Source organism: Rattus rattus, chromosome 7, assembly GCF_011064425.1.
Source record: "Rattus rattus isolate New Zealand chromosome 7, Rrattus_CSIRO_v1, whole genome shotgun sequence".
Lineage (NCBI taxonomy): Eukaryota > Metazoa > Chordata > Mammalia > Rodentia > Muridae > Rattus > Rattus rattus.
In genome coordinates this window covers 129,216,023-129,239,630 of record NC_046160.1, presented here as the reverse complement: position 1 = coordinate 129,239,630, position 23,608 = coordinate 129,216,023, and the positions used below count along the sequence as shown (strand labels likewise).

General features: G+C 43.8%; 1 protein-coding gene across 9 annotated transcripts in view; it reads right to left on the bottom strand.

The window, feature by feature from the left end:
* The window catches only part of Mark3 (microtubule affinity regulating kinase 3), an 87,852-nt gene that overhangs the window by 12,970 nt on the left and 51,274 nt on the right, over positions 1–23,608 (bottom strand). For 6 of the 9 annotated variants that reach the window (XM_032908491.1, XM_032908492.1, XM_032908494.1 and 3 more), the window contains exons 7-14: positions 22,112–22,168; positions 19,588–19,824; positions 19,303–19,422; positions 19,003–19,102; positions 18,595–18,707; positions 17,834–17,987; positions 13,097–13,314; positions 8,080–8,183 (exon numbers count right to left, since the gene is read on the bottom strand). In XM_032908491.1, the coding sequence (XP_032764382.1) occupies positions 8,080–8,183; positions 13,097–13,314; positions 17,834–17,987; positions 18,595–18,707; positions 19,003–19,102; positions 19,303–19,422; positions 19,588–19,824; positions 22,112–22,168 (1,103 nt within the window). The remainder of the gene's footprint in view (positions 1–8,079; positions 8,184–13,096; positions 13,315–17,833; positions 17,988–18,594; positions 18,708–19,002; positions 19,103–19,302; positions 19,423–19,587; positions 19,825–22,111; positions 22,169–23,608) is intronic. The other 3 variants (XM_032908493.1, XM_032908498.1, XM_032908499.1) reach the window with 1 other exon arrangement.

The window sequence follows — 23,608 nt, the reverse complement described above, 5'->3', positions numbered from 1 at the left end:
CAATTGAGAGAATACCTCCATCAAGACTGGCCTGTAGGCAAATCAGTCAGGCATTTTCTTGACTAATGACTGACACTGGAAGGCCCGGCCCTCTGTGGGTGTGATCAGTTCTAGGCAGGTGGGTGGTCCTGGCTGTAGAAGTAATGCATGCAGGTGAGAGAGACGCTAGCAAGCAGTGCTCTTCCAAGGCCTCTGCCTCCCTTCTTGTCTCCAGGCTCCTGCTCCGATTTCCTTCAGTGATAGATTATAACCTGGGAGGTGAGATACACCCTTTCTTCCTCCTGCAGTTGCTTTTGGTCAAGGAGTTTTATCCAGCAACAGAATCCCTAAGACATGCCACAAATGTTTTTTTGTTTGTGTTTTGTTTTTGTGATTGCAACTGATTTCCTTCTTCTTTTTTAAAGCTTGAATGCACTAGGCTGCTAGGAAATAGCTGAGAGCTCGCATCAGGACTCGTGTGAAATGTTTTGGTGCTCAGTAAAAGCACACTCAGCATCGAGGCCCACTGGTGAAGGCCTACAGTTCTAGATACTCAGGAGGATAAAGCTAAAAGATGGAAGTTCAAGGCCTGCCTTAGGCAACTTGTGAGACCCTGTCCAAAACAAAAAGCTAAAGGACCAGCCATAGAGCCAGCTCAGAGGTAGACTTCTCTAGTCCAGCAGTGGGAAAATAAACAGACAACAGCAATAATAAAACCACCGCTGCACATGGCAAGAGGATAAATCGCATTATTTGGCGAGCTTTTTCAATACTTCACGTTCAGAGTATAAGAGAGAAGGTACTTAGAAATGTTAAGTACATGCACCACCCATGGCTTTATCAGAAATCGTTCCTGATAAAAGAGAGAGATGCAGTCATGACCGAGGAAACCTGTGCAGAGAGGGGCAGGGTTCATTCTGCTCACCCTAAGACTCAGCAACCATCTCAGGGGAAAGCACGGTCTCACTTGACCCTTCGGGGTTTACGCCTGCTAGGCCAGTGCTCTACGACTGAGCATTTTGTGAGGGGCTCACTTAGCAGTAACAGCTAGGCTTGGATTAGAGGCCTCTGACACCATGACTAGCTTTCTTTTCCTTTATTTTTTTAAAATAATTATTTAGTTACTTCATCCATGTGAATAACCTGTCACTGTCTTCAGACACCAGAAGAGGGCATCAGACCCCCATTACAGATGGTTGTGAGCCACCATGTGGTTGCTGGGCATTGAACTCAGGACCTCTGGGAGAGCAGTCAGTGCTCTTAACCGCTGAGCCATCTCTCCAGCCCCCACACCTAGCTTTTAAAGCTTTCCACTTCATTTCTAAGACAAAAAGTGCATCAGAATTTTAGCAGAGCCACTGTGTCTGGCATGGATCTGGAGTAATGGCACCTAGGCTTTTTGTAAATAGTCAGTGATGGTTATGTGAGGTTCATGAAGTTGCTCTTGCTGAAGGGCTCACACAGACTTTGCATAACTTAAATTCAGGGACATACCTGGCAAACCAGACGTCTCCTATAGCCGAGAATTGCTTAGTAATGATTCGTCAGACAACTCCTAGAGCAGATAGGAGGCTTTGGTACACAGAAAGTAACTTTCAGAGTTTAGTCTTTCAGAGCTGGTCCTCCCACTGCTGAGAAGCCTGAATTCATCCTGTAGTGTCTGTCTCTCCTGCATAACTCAGTGTACACATCTGGTGCCCAATGTCATGCAGGTCGGAGAAAAGACAGAGCTGGAAGTAATGTAGACTCACAGGGTGGATGAGACTCCAGGATTTGGCAGGGACATGAAAATTCCTCATTTAGGGGTGGGGATTGTACAGTTGCTACAGAGGCAAATAAGAAAAGCTCCAGAGATAAGGAATTTAAAGAAAAACATATTTTCCTGGCAGAAGGAAGAGAAACATTTACTCAAGGCCTGCAAATAGAAAGGCTCCAGAAGCAAAAACAGAGGAAGGGAAAGGCTCTTCCCGATAGAAGATGGTGTGGTGGTGGCGGTGGCCACTGGAGTGCAGCTCATTTGCTACTATCTGCCTGGAGCTCTTTCTGCAAGGGACCCAGTGCAGAGCAGCAGCTCCTGAACTCTACCATGAAGCAGCCTAGAATTTCCCTCATTTTTGTTTAAACGTTTTTGTTTTTCCTTAATTGCAAGACACACTGGATATCAATGGCCCTGTCATGGGAAAAAAATTAAAACAAGCCAAACTTCTAATACAAAAACAATGACAACCAGGGCTTAAGCACTAAGCCAATGCTGTTTAAATTTCCAGAGGTATTGGCCACTCATTATAGGGAGTCTCTGCTCTTGATGGTCTAGTTAATGCTTAGATGAACACTTAATTTTCATAATAAATAAACGGAAAGAGCAAAAGTCACAGAACTGAGCTCTATCATTGGGTACTCTCAATCTGTTTATCACTACCAAAGATTTGGCTCTGCTCTTTAAGTGGCTTCCGGAAGCTCTCAGTTAAATTCTATAAAGACCTAACACCTGAAACTCAGCAGGGCATTCGCTTATTAGATAATGGGGCTGCTGAGCCTGTGGCTCATAGAGAAACTCACAGACAAAAAGCCTAGGCCATCCCTAGGGGATTCACGCCAGATACAATGGGTCTGCTAAAACTGTTACAGAAAGAAAGAAAAAACAGAAATGCAAATGTAACATTGAAGGCCATCTGTCACAGAGGGGAGATCAACCCCCAAACTCCCCAAACAAAACCCTCCAGGTTCCACCTCACAGGTATAGTGTGTGTGGTGCTGAGACAGGCCCAGGAGCATCTTCATGGAGGAAAGCCCTTGCTGGGCAGTGCTGGCATATGCTCTAGCCCAGCACTGAGGAGGCAAGAGGCAACCCGGTTTACAGAGGGAGAGTCAGGAAGGCCAGGGCTCCGGGGGAAACCCTGTTTTGAACCACCCCCAACAAACAAAAATCCAACAACAAAAAATACCCAAACAAGCAACAAAAGGAGGAAACGTGTGTCGGTCTGTTGTCCTCCTTTTTACTGTGTCAGTGCAGTGTGGGCTCTGTTTGTTATGTTTTCTATCACTCTGAACCAGAAGCTCGCCATTTTGGCTGACTGGCTGGCCTGGGTCTGCCATCTACACCCAACAACACTGGAATTACAGGCGTGCAGAGCCATGCCTGTCTTTTAACACGGGTGCTGGGAATGCAAACTCATGGCCCGTATGTTTACAGAGCAAATGCTTGTATTTACTGAGTCTGGTCCCTAGGCTGAGCAGCTTTTCAAGACTGTGGCTGAGAGAGTTGAGAGAACAGACAGGCCTGGCAGGACCCATGGGAACCAACCCAAGAAAGAGGATGTTCTTCAGAACATAGCAATGGCTGCAAAGGAAGTGAGTGAAGATGTCTTCAAACTGTCTCCACAGACTCATTAGGGATTTAGGAAAAGTGAGCTGGTTAACTGGAAGAACAGTGTAAGAGGGTCAAGTGTATGCACCTGCAGACTTCCTAAGAGAGCAGAGGGAGGAGCTGGGCCTAAACACTTGAAAAGCTCTGTCTGCATGCTTGATCTCAACAAAGTATCTCCTTTTTATGTGGTTTAGGACTCCAGCCCAGAGATTGGTAACCCCACAGTTTAAAGCCCCAAAGGAGATTTTAGTAGTTCAACAATAACTAAGAAACTTTCCAAAACCAAAACAAGGACTCAAAACAGTAGCTTTTGAGTCCTGTAGAAGGAAGCATCTAACGGAAATTCTAGGCTTTAACCGGTATCTCTTCTATTAAGTCAGTTGTGATCGGTATCTCTTCTATTAAGTCAGTTGTGATCTAGAATAGACTCAAGAGTTGAGAATGGAACTGTCATAAAATCTACTGATGGTTGTGTTGGGTTGAATATGCTTGGCCCAGGGAATGGTATTATTAGGAGGTGTGGTCTTGTGGGAGGAAGTGTGTCACCGTGAGGGTTAGCTTTGAGCTCCTCCTACCTGCCTGGGAGACAGTTCTCTTCTGGCTGCAGTTGCATCAGAATATCAGCTCCCTCATCAGCACTATGTCTGCCTAGACACTGCCTCGCTCCTGCCTTGATGATGGACTGAACCTCTGAACCTGTAAACCAGCCCCAGTTAAATGTTGCCCACTGTAAGAGTTGCCTTGGTCATGGTGTCTGTTCATAGCAAGAAAAACATAACAAAGACACAAGTTGGTACCAGGGACTGGGGTATTGCTGAGATAGGCCTGACCACGGTTGTTTTTGTTTTGAGGAATGTGGATTTTGGGTCTTTGGAAAGCAGTGGAATGCTCTAAGTGGGGTTTAATGGGCCATCCCGGGAGGAATATTGGTCCCGAGGGTGATCTGAACTATGGGGGGGCCTGGCTCAAGAGGAGGTTTCAGAAGAGTTCGGAAGAATGTTAGTATGTGGCCTAGAGACAGTTTCTGTAGTATTTTTTCGAAGATTGTGGCTGCGCTTTGCCTTTGTTTGAAGAGTCTGCTTGAGGCTAAGTCTAAGGTGAAGAGAATCAGATTAATTGCATTGACAAAGGAAACCTCGGCATTTTGATCAATCTTAGCAAGGAAAAAAATGTTTAGTTCAAGTAATAAAGGAGAGTAGGAAGTGAAATGGAACAGAATCCTGTGATCAAGATGGACAGATTAAGGCATTGGTGATCTTAGGGCAAGAGATTCCAGTCCCACTCCAGCTAAACTCATTGTTTGTGTTTGTAGCTGAACAGGAAACCGTTCTGTCAGGTTAGGCGTTAGTACCTGGACTTCTTGTCTGAGTGAGAAGGCAGAAATGGAGGGCACACTTGTGGTCCAGATCTTGAGGCTGGAAGGTACAGGCTTTTGATCATAACTTAAGGAACAGTGGCCATGAAAAGCATAGGCACAAACATGGTGGTGCACACCTTTAATCCCAGGAGACAAAGGCAAACAGATCTCTGAGTCCAAGGCCAGCCTGGGACACAGCAAGTTGTAGGAGAAGAAAAGCTTTAGTCCAGGAGTGGTGCTATACACCTTAATTGAAGCATTCAGAAGACAGCCATGCAGATCTCTGAGTTCAAGGTCAATCTACAGAGCAAGATCCAGGACAGCCAAGCTTAGGCAGTGAGGGAGTTGGAAGAGAGAAAGCTGGAGATAATGTAATAGAACAAGGGGCCATGTAACAGCCCCAGCAAAACTTGGCACCTTCAGCCATATGGCTCTGGCTTTAGAGTCAAGAAGAGAAGTAACTACTGGGACAACTGATGCTGGTCAACTGGAGTTAAAAAGTTAGCAGTGATTAAGAGGCCAGCATCACTGAAGTGAAGTTTTCTCTGAGAGTACAAAAAGCTGTGTTCCAGAGATAGCCAAGGCTATGCCTTGTACTGCAGCTGGACTGGGTGATGTGTGAGTCACCCAAGTAGTGCTTGTTTGAAGCATGACGTGTGATGGAGAGCAGCTGAGGCTGGGCACTGTAACAGGCCAGGAAGGGCCATTAGTGAAGGTGCAGCCTCAATTGGCAGCTGATGGCCCTGGACTGAAGGGGTCATGGAAAGGAGCTGAGGCTTGGCATCATGAAGAGAGCCTATGAGAGGCTACTGGTGAAGCCTAGTTGCAGTGGAAGACCCCAACGTATTGGAGTGCCAGTACCATGAGATGATCACAAGAGCAGCAGACACAGAGGTGTAGTTTAGAGTCTGCCTAGCTGGCTTTTGTCCAGGATTTCCTCACTGGGCCATTTTGGAATGGTAATATATGTCCTGTGATGCTGGAGGTGTGTGATACGCTTTTTGATTTTGATTTTTGTAGGGGATTACAGGTAAGTGTGAATCTCAGAAGGGACTTTGAACTTTGGATTTTTAAAGATTGTTGAAACTGTTATAGACTATGGAGACTTTTGAAGTTGAACTAAATGTATTTTACATTATGCGATGGCTAGGTATGGTTCCCACAGACTGGTGTATTTGAACAAGCCTCCAGGGGCCAAGGAGTGGAGTGTGGTGGTTTGAATATGCTTGGCCCAGGGAGTGGCAGGCACTATTAGGAGGTGTGGCCTTGTTGGAGGAAGTGTGTCACTGTGGGGTGGTCCTTGAGACTCTCCTCCTAGCAGTGACAGTCCTCTCCTGGCTGCAGATGCAGAACTCTCTGCTCTTTCTCCAAAACCACATGTGCCTGGATGGCTGCTATGCTTTCCTCCTTGATGATACTGGACTGAGCCCTGAACCTGTAAGCCAGCCCCAGTTAAATGTTGTTCTTTGTAAGATTTGCTTTGGTCATGATTTCTCTTCACAGCAATGGATGCTGGTGACCAGCCTAGTACCACAGAATTTTCCTGAAGCAGCATCAAAGGGAGAGCCAGCAGTTTCAGGAGCAAACTTGGCTTTGTGAGAGTAAAAGTTGCCCATTTTTGGCAATATTTACCTTTCTTTAACTCTTTGCTATTCTAAGGCAAGAAGCTGCTGGCTTCTGGTAAATTAACCCCTGCTGTTCAGCAGCAGTGATTAAGAAGAAAAAAGTTTAATTGCTAGGTGTTTTTCTCTCTGGCTCAAGGACCTCTCTGGCTGGGAACTCATTATGAACCAGAGAGAAAAGAAAAGAAGAGAAAGAATGAAAGAAGAAAATTCATGCATGAAGAAAACATTCACTCATTCTGATGACACTGAGAAAAGCTGCACCCACTCACAAACTGGATAAGCAGAGAAGGGCCAAATCGCTTCTTTATTGTCGGTCTTGGTATCTGTGCTTTCTCAGGACAATTATCACATGGTTTTCCAAGGATTTTACATTCTGTAAGTTCACAGTAAGTTCAAGATGACAGTCCATGTCATAAATTGATAAGACTTAAGGAATAATGACAGAATCATTTACCTGTCTTTTCATTAAGAATAGTACCTAATTAAACACCCATTATCTTCTAGACCCTAAGTTCATTATAAGTCTAAAGCAGGGCTGGAGAGATGGCTCAGTGGTTTAGAGCACTGACTGCTCTTCCAGAGGTCCTGAGTTAAGTTCCCAGCAACCACATGGTGGCTCACAACCATCTGTGATGGGACCCGATGCCCTCTTCTGGTGTGTCTGAGTACAGTACAATAAATTAATTTTTAAAAATTGCTTTAAATTTATTTTTTTTTAAAGATTTATTTATTTTATGTATATGAATACACTGTAGCTGTCTTCAGACACACCAGAAGAGGGCATCGGATTCCATTACAGATGGTTGTGAGCCGCCATGTGGTTGCTGGGAATTGAACTCAGGACCTCTGGAAGAGCAGTCACTGCTCTTAACCACTGAGCCATCTCTCCAGCCCTCAGGGTTTCATACATGCTACAGAAACATGCCTTTTCAAAGCATGCATGCGCGCGTGCGCACACACTCACACACACACACACACACACACACACACACACAGGCACGCATGCACGCACGCACCATTGATACTAAATATGACTAGAGAGTGGTCAAGAGGTTAACAAAAGATAACTTGTGTCTTAGAGTTCTCTGACAGGTACTCTGCCTTTATCTCTTCACTCAGAATTAAATTATTTTATACAGAAGAGGTATTTAACCAAATCACACCAACTGGACTTCTTTTCCTCTCCCACCCCTCAAATCAATAGTACTTCATGGTTTCTGCATTTACCTAATCCTATTTTCTTCCATAACCTCTGGAAAGCTGTTTGCATGATTTCATTGGTACTTCAAGCCATGCAGAAGATGGACTCTGTGCTCCTAGAGACGGGTGTACTTCTCTGAGGTGCAGACTATGCTGGCACTGCACCCGGCTGTTGACCTTCACTCAACTCTCATCCCAGGTGTGGCTCCTGAACTCCGGCTCCTACAAGGTTCCCTTCCACTCTAAGTTGTTAGTGTTGGCATTCCCCTAAGTCAACATTTTCAAGAAAAGCTATCAGTCTTTTGGAAAACTCCCTGGTTCTGTCCTAACTTCTCTTTGTCACAATTGCTAATTATAGGGGTAGAGGCACTGGACCAAGAGAAGAAGCTGAAATCCTAATATTTTGCTAGAAACAAGCATTTAAAGTTTACTTACCTTAAAACAATAATTGGTAGCCATTTTGAACTATGAATTGATTATAAAAGTGAGAAGTAACATACTTTTACTTTTTTTGGTAGAAAACATTTTTTGGCAATAGGTAAATTTCACACCTGCTTTCTTTGCCGTTCTGAATCACTGAATGTCTGTCCGCTGCACATCTCTCACTGCACACGTAAGTGTTCCTCCGAGTCATCCCACCAGATGCTGCATTACTCTGAAAGAAAGGAGCATTGTAATTTGGACTATTTGGTAAGTATAATTCAGTAAGAAAACCCCCAAAACAACAACAACAAAACCAAAAAAAAAAAAAAGACCTTACAGTGTTTATTTACGCAAATGACTGTTAAGAGGGGCACGGTTTGTCTCTGGAGGCTGGAGATTGGTGTCTGCTATGTTTTTGGATTACTCTCTACTAACGGAGGGTAGACCTGAACTCGGAGCTCTCAGACTGAGGCTGTAGTGTTTAGCCAGCTTTTCCAAGGGACAGTATTGAGACTACAGGCACATGGCCGCACCCATCTGGCTTTTATGTGGGTGCTAAGACCCTGAACTCTGGTACTCACACTTGGGTAGCAAACATTTTATCTATTAAATCATTTCCACAGACCAACATAGTCATAAATAAGTAAATAAAAAGGTGCATAGTTTATGTGTCTGTGTTTGCGAAGCTGCCAGGAGAGGGAGGGCCTTGGATGCTCCAGAGCTGGAACTACTGGCAGGCGTGAGCTTCCCAGTGTGGGCATTGGGAGCTGAACTTTGGTCCCCTGCGAGAACAAAAAGCACTCTTAGCCAGTGAGCCATTATTCCATTTTCTTTAATAATCTCTAAATAAATCTAGTAATCTCATTGTTTGGGAGGCTTAGATGGAGGACCATGAGCTTAATTAAGGCCAGTCTGGATTACAGAGCAAGCCTTTGTCTCAAAAAACAAAAGGAAAGAAAATTAAATGTAGTACCTTAGGAATAAGGTTAATATACATGCAAAACTGTATATCAATATACATTCAAGTAAAATTAAGACATATCTACCTGACTTGGAGATTTGACAACACATTAATAGATGAGCAGAGCACAAGTATGAACAAAAAAAATATTAGAAGCCTAAAGGACTAGGGCTGGAGAGACGGCTCAGCAGGTGAATCAGCTGCTCCTTCAGAGGACTTAGGTTCCATTCCCAGCTCCTGCAGGATGGCTCACAATCCATCTGTAACTACAATTCTAGGGATCCAATGACTTTAGGCCTCTAGAGGCACCACAATGGGTGTGGTACACAGATCCACATGTAGGTAAATCCCTCATACACATTAAAAAAGTGCCAAGAATGTTGTGAAAGGAAATAGAGAGAATACACCGGAGGACAGGGAATACTTGCAAACCTTATGTCTGATCAGTGTCTAGTATTTTTTTGAGGTAAGGGCTTCCTATGTAACCCACAGAGTTTCTCTGTGTAGCCTCGACTGTCCACAAACTCAGAGTTCCACCTGCCTATACCTCCTGAATGCTGGGATTAAAAATGTGTTTTCCTAGGGGTTGGGGATTTAGCTCAGTGGTAGAGCGCTTGCCTAGGAAGCACAAGGCCCTGGGTTCGGTCCCCAGCTCCAAAAAAAAAAAAAAGAAAAAAATGTGTTTTCCTGACCCACCATCACCACATGGCCAGATTGTTTTATTTCTTTTATTTAAAAAAAAAAAAGCATTAATTCATTCATTCACTCTATATAAGTACAATAAGTAACTGTCACTGTGTCACTGTCTTCACACAGCAGAAGAGGGCATCAGACCCATTACAGATGGTTGTGAGCCACCATGTGGTTGCTGGGAATTGAACTCAGGACCTCTGGAAGAGCAGTCAGTACTCTTAACCACTGAGTCCTCTCTCCAGCCCCTTTTACTTTTTGAGGTTTGTTTTTATGTGTGTGTGTGTGTGTGTGTGTGTGTGTGTGTGTGTGTGTGTGTGTGTGTGTGTGTTTTTTTGCCTACATGCATGTCTGTGCACCATGTGTATACAGTGCCTATGGTGATAAGAGAGGGTGTTAGATTCTCCTGGAACTGGAGTTACAGGCAGCTTCGAGATACCACCATCTGGGTACTGAGAAAAATTGAACCCATGTGTTCCGAAGAGAAATAAGTGTTCTTAACCTCTGAACTAACTCTCTAGCCCCAATTTATTTTACATTTCACAAGTGAGTACAAGGACCTGCAGACATCAGAGGTAACTGATAAACACGGAACCAGAGTTACAGACGGTTGTGATAAACCTGATGGGTGCTGGCAAGGACTCTTAACTACTGAGCCATCTCTCCAGTCCCTTCACCCTCAACTCCTCCTCATCCTGCCTCTACTTTCTAAGTGCCATGATTAGGGATGTCCACCTCCACACCCAGTTTATGTGGTGCTAAATAGTCAATCAGGCCCCTTCCATGCTATGTCAAACACTGTCAACCTAGCTTCATCTTCAACACCAACCACAGCATTTCACAATATTTTTGAGATTTCTGTTTGTTTTAAAACAGAGTTTCATTGTGTAGCCTTTGATGACCTGGAACTGCCTACACAGACCAGGCTGGTCTCAAACTCTCAGGGAATTCACCTGTTTCTGTCTTCTTCATGTAGGGATAAAAAGTCACTGCCACCACACAACAAAATAAAATTCCTAAGAATGAAATGGTAAGTCAGATTCAAATGAATTTAGTGAACCTGTGGAGTGGATAGGTGACAGAGAGAGACAAATCTGCAAGATTGACACCTGCTTTCAAAACGTAATACAAAACAGCAAGCATGTCCGGTGTGGTGGTGGACACCTTTAATCCTAGCACTTGGAAGGCAAAGGCAGATGAAGCTCGAGTTTGAGACCAGTTGGGTTTAAAGAGCAAGTAAATAAAAAAGGGTCTTTTTATTGTCATTTTTAAAAAAAGATTCATTCTTTTGTGTGTAAAGGTGTTTTGCCTACAATGTGTGTCTCTGTGCTATGTGTGCAGTACCCTAGAGGTCAAGAGCTGACTTCACAGGTGGCTGTGCGTTACTATACAGATGCCAGGATCAAACCTGGTCCCCTGGAAGAGTTTCCATGCTTGAAACTGATGAGACAATCCCTTTAGCCCAATCCCTGAATTTAGTTTTCAATTTTATGTGCATTGGTGTTTTGTTTACATGTATGGCTGTGTGGGTCAGATTTTGGAGTTACAGATGGCTCTGAGGTGTCAGGTGGGTACTTGGAATTAAACCTGGTCCTCTGGAAAAGCAGTCAGTGCTCCTAACCACTGAGCCACCTCTCTGGTTCCTCAATCATACAATTTTTAAGTGAAGATAAAGCTTTAATATATCATGAGTGTATAATGTGCAATGATACTCCAAGAATGGTTGGGGGAAATTTCTGATGTTGTTCTTACACTTCGGATGAATGCCCCTCAAAGTCCATAAAGTAAAGCCTTAGTCCTAGGCGGGCCACTGGGAGGTGATAGGATATTTACGAGGCAGGGCCTTGTGGGAGGTTCTAAAGTCACCAGAGCATATCCATGAAAAGTGTGTTGCATCTTTAGCCCACCTAGTCACCTGTCTCCCCCCTCAAAAGTAAATAAAAGGTTTCCTCTTTCACATGCTCTGTGACAGGCCGCCTTCACAGCCCTATGGCTGAAGCTATAACCCTAACCCACTATGAACCAGAACCATCCTGGAGCTGGCCCTGAGCTAAAATACATCTTTCCTCTTTTTAAGTTAACTGACTCAGAATTCTGCTATAGTAACAAAACTATAAAATACTGCCATTAAGTACTGACCATTGATAATCCCCAGGATACACTTTCAACGTGTAAATAAGAGATACGAGGTGAAAAGCCACAAGGTGGAGAAAGAGGAAACTGTTATGTCTAGTGTCATCAAAAGTGAAGAGACTAAGTCTGGAATGCAGGAGACTGAAATTAAAGTACAAAGCTACAATCCCACTCTGTTAGGCATTCTGAAGCCAACATTTAAGTATTGAAAATGTTTTATTTTGATTAGGCCCAATGCTAGAGGATGAAATGAAGGAAAGCCCTTGTGAACTCCTGACGCAGAACATAGCACGAGCTCCTCTCTGAGCTTTCCGTGGGTAGGAGCAGGCCGCACTCCTATCAGTTGCGTGAGGGAAACCAACGCTTACAGATAACCTCAAGACTGTTCGTTGCTCTGCAAATCCTGCCCACAGTGACTTCCGTAAGCACTAATAAGACGTTATGTCAGACAGAACCATTTCCATTCAGGAGAAAAAGTCTCTCAGAACTAAATGGATCCTACTCACTCTAACAGAACCACATCCTGAGGGAACTGTACTAAGCTAAGGATTCAGAGTTGTATAGTTTTAGCACACCCATTACGTAATGTTTCTTCCCCTCCAGTTTAGCTGGTCCATAGTCTTTGGTACCCAGAAAGGGATCAGGGAAAGCATTCTCTCCGAGGACAGACAGACTGCTGTCTGCACTGCCACTTTTTTGTGACTGCCTCTATCACTCAGTGCTGACATAACTTACGGAGAGTAGCTGTCTCTGGAGGAAGAGCACAGTGCCTCTGACACACAGGACTTGAGTCTCAGTTCCTCCAGAGCTCACGGGAACAAGCCTCAGTGCAATAGTGAGGAGCCAGCTTCCAGGAGGACATTAATTAGTGCTTTAAAGGGGGAGGGCCTGGGGTTGGGGATTTGACTCAGTGGTAGAGCGTTTGCCTAGGAAGCACAAGGTCCTGGGTTCGATCCCCAGCCCCGAAAAAAAAAAAAAAAAAAAAAAGAAAAAAAAATAATCAAAAAAAAGGGGGAGGGCCTGCTCCTTTTGCTGTGGGAAGACACCATGTCCTCACCTCTGGAGCAGAAAAGACAATACTAGACAATGAATATGCTAGTGCCTCGATCCTAGACTCTCCAGCTTCTAGAACCCAAGTGATAAACTTCTCTTCCTTATAAATATGTCTCAGATATTCTGTTAAAGAAGCAGGAATGAATTCGAAAAAAACAGGAATTACAAAAACAAAACAAAAAAAACAGAGCAGGTACGGTAGCCTGGAGGGAAGCCCGAAGGCAGAGTGGAGTGACATGGATGGATGCACAGGTGTAGCTGCTCCAAGCCCCACACACCCGGGACTAAGATCCTACCCAGGTACTTACACTGGGGACAGCAGGGCTTTTCTTGCGCTCGGGAATATCAGCTTTATTGGGATTGCTTGCATTCCCAAGCATGGGACTGGCAGGAGCAATCCCCTTTCCTCCTACAGCACTGCCCCCTGATTTTCGGGAGGGAACTCCATCTTCTTTGAGGTCACTATCTGCAGTGCTGGTCTGACTCCTCTTCGGATATGCCACAACTGAAGGAATAGCTGGTCCAGCTACAACAAAGAGTTCATTCTTTAAAAGACAGAATGCAGTTCATATTTTATTCTGTGAAAGTTAACATTTTGTAAGATTATTTAATATTTTATTCTTCTATAACTGTAAACTAGTAAAATTCTCTAATTTGTTTTCCATTCGGTTATTATTTAAATATTCTACTTTTTAACATGACTAAAAATATTAACAAGTTGATAGCGAGTGATCCTTTGGAAACAACTTAACACTATGTGGTTATCTAGAGGATCACTAGAAATTAACTAGATGCACAGCAGCGTTCAGAACAAACTGCTCTGGTACAATCAAGCAAATCACATTCTTTCTGATGAGCTATTCTCATCTTGTGGGAATGAGACAGCACAGATTTCTAGATAAGCGAGAAGCCGAGTGAGTGACTAAGGAGGCAGTGGAAGCTGAGAGGAGATGTGCACAGCCATGCTTTAGGAGAGCACATCCAGGGAGAACCCTGGAAGACGATTAACTCATCTACAGTCAGCCACTCTGAGGCCCCATGTTAACACAGGTGATCTGGAGTTCAAAACACTGGAAATGGACACAGAGCTACCAAAAATATTAAGACACAATGCCGGTGTAAGATCGTAAAAGAACAGGGGTTGGGGATTTAGCTCAATGGTAGAGTGCTTGCCTAGCAAGTGCAAGGCCCTGGCTTCGGTCCTCAGCTCCAAAAAAACCAAAAAGCTCGTAAAAGAACACCAGCAGACCTGTGCTATGGTCTTAAGCACAGTACTTAAAGAAGTTGAGGCAGGAAGACCACAAGTTCCAAGAGTCTGAGCTCTACAGTGAGACCTTGACTCGAAACAGAATAGCGACAAACGCAGAGAGAAGACATCTTACGTCTGTCTACCAAAAGAGGGGAACTAGTTCCTGGGCCAAAATCTAAATGGTAGCTGCATTTGGAAATTAGGTCTTAAAAAGGACTGATTTATGGAATCCCACTAAGTTAGCTCTCAGATGTGCTACTGTAACATATAAACTAAGAATTAATCAAGCCCAGGGTGATGCTGCCATCAGCACACATCTGTCTTGACACTGTAAACCATTTCAACATTAGACTTGACATTCTACATGCAAACAGATAACTGTCACTCATGTGTCTGTGCACTTTACACCCATCGTCATGTATGCAGTTTCATGTGAGTTTACCTTTCAGACCCAGTGATCTACTTTCTCATGACCACTGAACTGTATCATCTACATCATCCAATACTTCTCGCTCCTCTAACCCCAGCATTTCTAAGCACTTCTAGTATCCTGTCATTTTAAGAATATTGTTTAAATATAAATCAATAGTATAGAGTTGAAGTTTTTGCTGTTATTTTTTTTCCAGAACAGGATTTCTCTGTGTAGTTCTGGCTGTCCTGGAATTTGCTCCAGACTAGACTGGCCTTGAACTCACAGAGATCCACCTGCCCCTGGTTCCCAAATGCTGGGACTAAAGGCATGTACTGCCATTGCCTGAGGTGACGGTTTTTGTTTTTTGTTTTTTAAAATTAATTTGTGAGAACACATGAGCACGCGCACACACACACACACACACACACACACACACACACACACACACACACAATGTCAGTATCAGTCCTGGGTATTTACCCCCTGAGTCATCTTTGTTTACCCCGAGCCATCTTTCTCAAGTATTCTTTCCTTCCTTTGCTGGCCTGGTTTTTTGAAGATTTATTTATGTGCATGAATATTTTGCCTGAATGTAATATGTACTTCATGTAGATGCTTGGTGTCTGGGGAGATCAGAAGGTGTTGGATACCCTACAACTGAAGTTATGGGTGTCGTTAAGTCAACTTGTGGGTGACTGCACACTGAGTTCCAGTCCTGTTTAGGAACAACGAGTGCTTTAAACATCTTGAGCCATTCCTCCAGCCTGAGTCATTCTTTCTGCTTAAATCATTCCCTCAACATATATCCAAGATGTGTGCAGACGTAATTTGCTTTTCCTTTTCTTTAAAAATTAAAAAAAAACAAACACACAAACCACTCATATGTGGTTTACATATGTGTATACATGCAGAGGCCAGAGGGTGGTTTGCAGAAATAGTTCCTCCCGTTCCACTGTGTGGCTCCCATGTACCAAATCCAGGCAGTCAAGCTGTCAGTAAGCATCATCACAGACTGCATGAGTGCACGTGTTCAGGACGGAGGTCTAACACAAAGGCCACTTATTTATTTACGTGTGTGTGTGTTTGCCTTTGTGAGTTTATGAGTGACATGTACATGCAAGAACCCATGAAGGACACTGGATTGCCTGGAACCACAGTTACAAGCAGTAGTAAAAAAGCACATGGACGCCGGGAATCAAACTGTGGTCCTATATGTAAGAGCAGTTCAATGTGTGCTCTCTCCAGTCCTGTGTATCACATATGCATTCAGATGAAGTGGTATTCTTAGTAAGTATTATTTTTTTTTTTCTTTTTTTCGGAGCTGGGGACCGAACCCAGGGCCTTGCACTGAGCTAAATCCCCAACCCCCTTAGTAAGTATTATTATAGAGAGAGTAAACTATTTTTATAATCTAAAAGAATTATTACGAATAAGGAATCAATTGGAAAAAATACTATTAATGTTCTATGTCCTATAGTATCAAAACGTCAACTGGTGTGGTGACACAGGCCTTTAATCCCCAAACTTCTGAAGTAAAGACAGATCTCTAGAAATTCAATGCTCCCCAAAAAAGGAAATTCAAGGCCAGACTGGATCTCTATAGCAAGTTTCAAGCCACCTAGAAATACAGAATGAGACCCTGTCTTAATAAAACGAAGCAAAACAAAAAGCCACCAACAAAGAGATCTAATGTAAAAACATCAAAAAATTCCTTTTCAATAAAATAGTTACATCACCTGCATATAAAATAATTACTTTAAAATAAATTACTTTTATGCTTTGTAAGGGATATTTGGCCCTATATACACCTGGGGCCACACAGACCTTTTCCTGGTGAAGATGGATTACGAGTGGATAAGGTCCTAGTTTAGTAGAAAGCCACAAGACTGGGGACAAGGAGTGCACCTTGCTCTGGACATTCCTCAATTGCTGTCTCCTGGGAGGAATGCTGACACACTTTCTCTGTGCCTTACTGATACAGTGGACGTACTAAAGCCTTTTTTTATGTCTGGAAAAAAGTCATAAAATTCAGGTGAACTCTACATGCTTAAGAAAGAATAAATTTACTAAGATTATTCCCTTGATAAAAGAGAAAATTCCACTGGTTTCTTTCAAGATTTAGGAGTAATTCCCATTAAATTGGGTATTTTAAGGGCAGTATGTAGTAAGCATCTACAGTTGGCATTCCGTTGGCCGTTTTTAGCTGACATGAATACATAGGAGGAGAGATATCAACATTACTTCTCATCTACAGACCCCACAGATAGGATAAATTTACTACCCCACACACTTCTTTGTCTTCTTTATTTCCCCTTCCTTCTTCTGTAACAGGGTCTTGGTACACAGACAAGGATGGCCTTAACTTGTTTTGAAGTTTAAAGAGAAGTATTTTGTGCAGATAATTGTTTTGTTTGCATGCATGTTTGTGTCTACAATAGCCAGAAGATGGCGCTGACTCCCTTAGACCTGGAGGAATAGACTAGGAACTGAACACAGGCCCTTGGAAAGAACAGGAAGCACTCTTAACCACTTAACCATCTCTCTAGTTTCAACCTTACATTCTTGATCCTCCTGCCTCTTCCACCCAAGTGCTGGGATTACAGGCATTTATCAAAATGTCCAGCCTCAAATTTTCACCTTTAATTGAAATTACAATAGAAAATCCTAGCCAGGTGGCTGTGGCAGACATCTTTAACCCAACAATCAGGAGGCAGAGGCAACTGGGTCTCTGTGAGGCCAGCCTGGTTTATAGAGTGAGTTTCAGGGCAGCCAGGGCTATACAGTGACAGCTCCTTCTTGAGAAAAATCTTAATTAATACACACATACACACATACACATACCACACACACACACACACACATACACACACACACACACAAATGAGACTGGAGAGATGGTTCAGTTGAGAACACTGCCTACTCTTACAGAAGACCCAGCACCCACATCATGGCTCACAAGCATCTATATTCCAGGTTCTACCACACTCTCCAGCTGCATGGGCACCAGGCCCAAGTGGTGCAGATATACAGATGAAGTTAAATACTCACACCCATTAAAGGAAATCTGAAAGTCATTCCCTCCATTTAGGTGCACACTACCCTCCCATGGTGAGCTGCTCCGTCAACAGAACGCGCCCACCAGTACGGAGAGCTCCACCAGCTGCGGTGCTCTGGTCAGTTACCTTACACACACCGAAGAGAGACGGACCTAACTATGGCTTTCACTCTGCTACACCTTACCCAACAGTATATGTTCCAAATTGTTAGAGGACCTTAACCATGCCAGCCCCCTAATGCTAGACAGGGATAGCAAGCCAACCCCTGTCCTGCCAGGCTCTATACAGGGAACACATTCAGAAAAGACTGGCATGGTCTCAGACTTACCGTGGTCACTGTACCGTCTCTGCTTCTGACTTGAAGACACACTCCTCTGCCCTTTGTGATGAGGAGACTGGCCAGTGCTATTGCTGAGGTCACTGCTTGGCCGCACCTTAGCAAGTGAAAGGTTGCTGCTAGAACTGGAGTCACTAGCGTCCAGCTACGGGAGAACGAGAAGAGGAGCAACCATGCACAGAGCCCAGTGGCTTGTCAGGAAACTCCTTGTGACGCAAGCACACACACGCACGCACGCACACACACGTGCACAAGCACCTCTCCATCAGAGAGGAGTCATCACAACATATGAAAGAACAACTTCAACTTCAAACTCAGTCAAAAGTATCTTTCTGACCCCTGGGAGTCAGACTGTAAGTTAGTGACCTTTTCAAAGAACTACTGTACTATACTGTTTGCTTTGTTTGGGTGTTTTACATCAGTTAACTTATGATTGTACATTTGTGACATTATTGATGATAAAGGGTTATTATCTTAAAGTTAAAATAGTAGACTTTGGGCTAGACTCACAACCAAAAATATAAAACAGTAGCTTATAAAAGTGAACGGAGTTAGGTCACTGTTTATGAACAAAGTTTTAAAATGAATACCAACTGCTATATTAAAAAATTAAGAGAACAGTTACATAACTAATAACTGTTGGTTTTTAAATAAATTAAAGTCAACTTTTGTTGGACACAGTTTTTTCTGTCGGTTTGCTTTTGTTTATGTAGTGTAGACTGGCCCTTCTGTCCCTCTCTAAGCACTCTTACCTCTGCAGACTTCCTCCCCAGTAACAAGTACGTCGCGGTGATTTCATCATATTTCATTTTACTAAGAGATTCTTGTATTTCTTCTTGGGAATATCCCATTCCCACCATAATATCTAAAAAACACAATAAGATTTATATATTGAATTTTGGTTGCAAATCATGGTAGCATAGGGAGAAAGAGCTTTCTTTCATTTAGAAGGTGATGTACTTCCTGACAGAAGAGCTGCTGAACACAAGTGCAGGGAGCAAACTCCTGAGTAAGACAGAACGGACGGACCACTGACTGTGTCTCTGCGTTCTGTGCTCACCTTCCCTTTATTTCTGTGTAAGCCATACACAGAGGAGCAAAACAGCATAATGCACACATGTAAACATGCACACACACATACGCACGCACAGAACAATTACCTATTCTCTTCTGGTCTGAGATGTCTAGTTCTGGTTCGACAAATGGCTTAAGCTCATCTTCTTCATGACCTGCATTGATCCACCTGTCCTTCATGATTTGCTGAAAGGCAAGCTGTGTGTTAGCAGCACAGAACAAAGTTATCTCAACAGTTACATGATTACAGCACTGCGCTCATTCACTCTGGTGGAAACAAGGAGCTCTGCTGTTGCTCACTTACTACTCAACTCCATCAGCGCTCAGTGTCACAGACCTGAACCCAGCACAGCCCTGCGAACGCCCCTCCTCCCCAGGGTGGTTACCTCCAGAGTGCCACGTTTAACTGGGTTCAGCACCAGGAAGCGCTTGAGAAGGTTCTCACAGTCTGTGGACATGTAGAAAGGGATTCTGTACTTCCCTCGGAGTACTCTCTCTCTCAGTTCCTTTGGGGATGTAGGAACCAAAGAAGAGTTCGTTTTTAGGTTAAAACAGTAACAATGAACCAAACCCATAATGCGCCCATACTGACAGAGCATTAAACTGTCAGTTTATACAATTTTATAAAAATCTTTAGTTGTGAAGTGCATGGCTGCAACTGCTTCTTATACCTTCAGGTTCTGACCATCAAAGGGAAGTGACCCACTGACTAGGGTGTACAGAATGACGCCGAGACTCCACACGTCCACTTCCGGCCCGTCATACTTCTTGCCCTGGAAGAGCTCAGGGGCTGCATATGGAGGACTACCACAAAACGTGTCTAGTTTACTGCCAACAGTAAATTCATTGCTAAAACCAAAATCTGCTATTTTAATGTTCATATCCGCATCTAATAACAGATTTTCAGCCTAGAGGGAAAACATCAAGACAAAAATGAAACTTAACTAAAACACAGTTATGACAATAGTATTAGGCATCTCAAAAAAGGCTTTTTACAAGGACTTATCTCTAATTAGCAAATGTAAAAACACTATTTTGAGAGAAAAACAAAAGATAAATTAGAATTCATAATTTGATATTAACAATCAAATACATAACAATTGTAAGACAAATTTAAATAGAAAACACGTCAAGGTCAAGAAACTAAAAAAGCTTCTTCAATTAATAGGAGGCCTTTTAAAAACACAGGTGTGGGGCTGGAGAGATGGCTCAGTGGTTAAGAGCACTGACTGTTCTTCCAGAGGTCTTGAGTTCAAATCCCAGTAACCATATGGTAGCTCGCAAACATCTGTAATGAGATCTGGTGCCCTCTTCTGGTGTGTCTGAAGACAGCTACAGTGTACTCATATATAACAAACAAATAAATAAATAAATCTTTTTAAAAAAAAAGAAAAACACAGGTGTGTGCTTTAGGTCGTCACACTGGATAAATACCATGAAGTGGTTGTAAATGGGCATTGCTTGGGAAGAACTCTCAACCTCACCCCAGACACAAACCAGTCACTTTTTAGTTTTAGCTGACAGGCACTAAGCAGCCGCTACACGGCAAGCTCTAGACTGCTGTCTGGATGTACAAGGACGGGCGAGACAGGGCCCTGCCCTCGGAAGCTCATACTGTAGGGTGGGAAACAGGCTGCTGAGACCTGAGTACATGACAGGCACCCACCAACCTCAGTCTCAGCACAAAAGGGCCACAGAAACGTCCCAGCACAAGTGAAACAGGTGTGTTTGGGGGCAGAACAGACTTGGAAGTCCACATAGTGAGAGCGCATTTCTGCTGACACCTGAAAGACAATGTGTGGAGGGAGGTGCTCCACAGAGATGGCTGGGGAGGTGGCAGGCACCAAATGAGCAGTATTTACAAAGTTCAGCTTTCTAAGCTCGGGGGAGAGAAAACCACTTAAGAGCTGTTAAACGAGGAAGGGACAATCATGTGTGCACTTTTTTTGATTTTTGGTTTTGTTTTTTATTTGGTTTCTTTTCTTTTTTTGTGACAGCGTCTCATCCTTTTAGCTCTGTCTTCACAGGAACTCTTTATGTAGGCCGGGTTGCCCTTAAACCCACAGATATGCAGCTGCCTTCTCTGAGTGTGGGGATTAGAAGCATGTGTCATCATGCCTTTAACAGCGTTTTTAAAAGGTCATTCTGAAGGCTGGAGAGATGGCTTAGCAGACACTGCTGCTCTTCTAGGGGACCCAGGTTTGATTCCCAGTACCTACTTGGAAGCTAAAAACCACCTGGTTGCTGTTGGTAGGGAGGAGGGGTTATTGATGGCCTCTTCTGGCTTCTACAGGTATTGCACACACACAGTGCACAGACACACAAGCAGAGAAAACACCCATATACATGGAATAAAGATAGAATGGGAAAGAGGGAAAGTCAGGAGTAGAAAAGACAAGAAATTGTTTTAGTTGACTATAACATGGCTGTGGTCTGGCTTTGGAGGGTGGCAATGAAATAGAAGGGACAGGTGACAGCAACAAAAGGACATGGGGACTGACTGGAGGTTAAGCAGAAAGCTCCTGAGAAGCTTTAGTCACAATAATAAAAATGGCACGCTCCAGTTTAGATTTTGACTGAGAACTGGCTATACCAGAGGTGTCCAAGGTATACTCTCTGCCTAGGTACCAGGATGCTTGGGTCCTAGGACAGCTCTGGATGCAGGTATAGACTGGGGGGTCATTCATATGTAGGCAGCTACCACAACTGGATGGATGCACTCAGGGCTGGGTGCTGAGAGGGACAAGCAAGTAGACAGTAACCTTATGAGCAGAGTGCATCAAAGTACTAAGCTAAGACTGAGTGTCTAGCAACTGTTTCGAGAATGTGCTGTGAGCCAGAGGGCGGGTCTGTGAGGAAGTAGGGTGGGGACAGTGAGGAGTGCATGTGGGGAGACCCAAGCTGAAGGCCTCCATGGAAAATGCTCTGTGAGTCCTAACTGCCAAGCAAAAGCAGAGCTGCAGCCTGTGGAGGACTCCAACAGGTACCACAGCTTACAACAGAGACCTGAAATAGCCCGTGTACTTTATGTTAAACAATGAGCATCTCTACCTACATACACAGCAAAGATGGCACAGTCCGTCAATAGGAGTGCGTCATGAGAGAACGTAACTTCCCACTGAACAACAGTCTAATCTTCATCTGCAAAGCAGCTGCCAGACCACTGTACAGCCTAGCAAGGGTGCTTGGGCTCACCTTGAGGTCTCTGTGAACGATCCGTTTTTGGTGGCAATACTGTACTGCGGACACAATCTGGACATGAGAAAAGTGGGGTTAGTCACCGCCCTACTCAATCATAATCTTCATTGACCCTTGTTTTTTCTTCTGTCCTTTCTTTTTCCTTTTTGTTCCTTCTGAGACAGGATCTCACTGTATAGCTGTGGTTGGCCTGGAAACCACTAGCCCCAGCCTCCCAGTCGTGCCTGCTTTGCCTCCTGTGTAAGGACAGTTGGAGGACCGTGCCACTACTCCCTGTTTTGTTGTACTCAGTTTCACATAGCCCAGGTTGGCTGTGAACTTTGGGTATAGGTGACAGTGATGCTGAACTCCTCTGGTCCTCCAGTTTCCAAGCCCAAGCCTCAGGACTGAAATCATGCAGCCTGCTACACTGGGTTCATGTGGTGCTGGGAATGAAACCAACTAGGGCTGCATGAATGCTAGCAAGTACTCTACCCACTGGGCCATATCTCCAACCCCCATGAACACATTTTTCTGAGATTGAGATTTTTCTTAAAGGTTATTTTCAAGTTCTGCTTTTGAATCACATCTTATCGTCTCCTGCCACTCTTCAGTCTCTTCCTCTCGCTCCAAACAACTTGAAGCTAACCTGACACCATAGTGACGGAAAAATACTGAAAACCTCCTGCTGACTTCCTGGTGTTAAGCTAGAGACAATTATCTGTAAGGAAGACTCAGAGCCTAGGTATTTTCTGTGTTGGACTTTGAGATATTTCGATGGGCAAAGGACAGTGACATCAAGCCTGGTGGCCTGCATTCAATCTCTGGGGCCCACAGGAAAGAGGAAGAACTGACCACTGCAGGCTGCCCTGACAAACTTGGGCTTGCACATGCACACACGCTAAATAAATATAATTTTAAGACCTTATTGACTCCATCAAGTGTGATCCACATTTGCTAGTAACACAGTGTCTCAGACATAAAAAGTTCTTAAAAAGATGTTTCTAGCCAATCAGTATTATGAGCCCAGAGGGCAACACTGGGTGTCTTCCCACTTGGTCTGTTGGTTGACTGAATGTGTGTCTGTGCAGAGGCCAGAGGTCAGCACTGAGTGTCTTCCTCTACTACTTCTATCTTATATTCTGGACATGGTCCCTCACTGGGCCTGATGCTTACTGACTGGCTAGACTGGCTGGCCAATGAGCTTCAAAGATCTGGTCTCCTCTTTCCCAGTGTTGGGAGTTATAGGTGCACATCACTATGCCCATCTTTCTGTGTGTTCCAGTGGCCTCAAACCTAGGTCCTAGTGCTTGCACAGTGGGCATTTTACTGACTCTTTTTATACCACTTTAAAAAAGATTTATTTATTATATATATGAACACTAGCTGTTTTCATGCACACCGGAAGAGGGCATCAGATCTCATTATAGATGGCTGTGAGCTGTCATGTGGTTGGGATTTGAACTCAGAACCTCTGAAAGAGCAGTCGGTGCTCTTAACCACTGAGCCATCTCT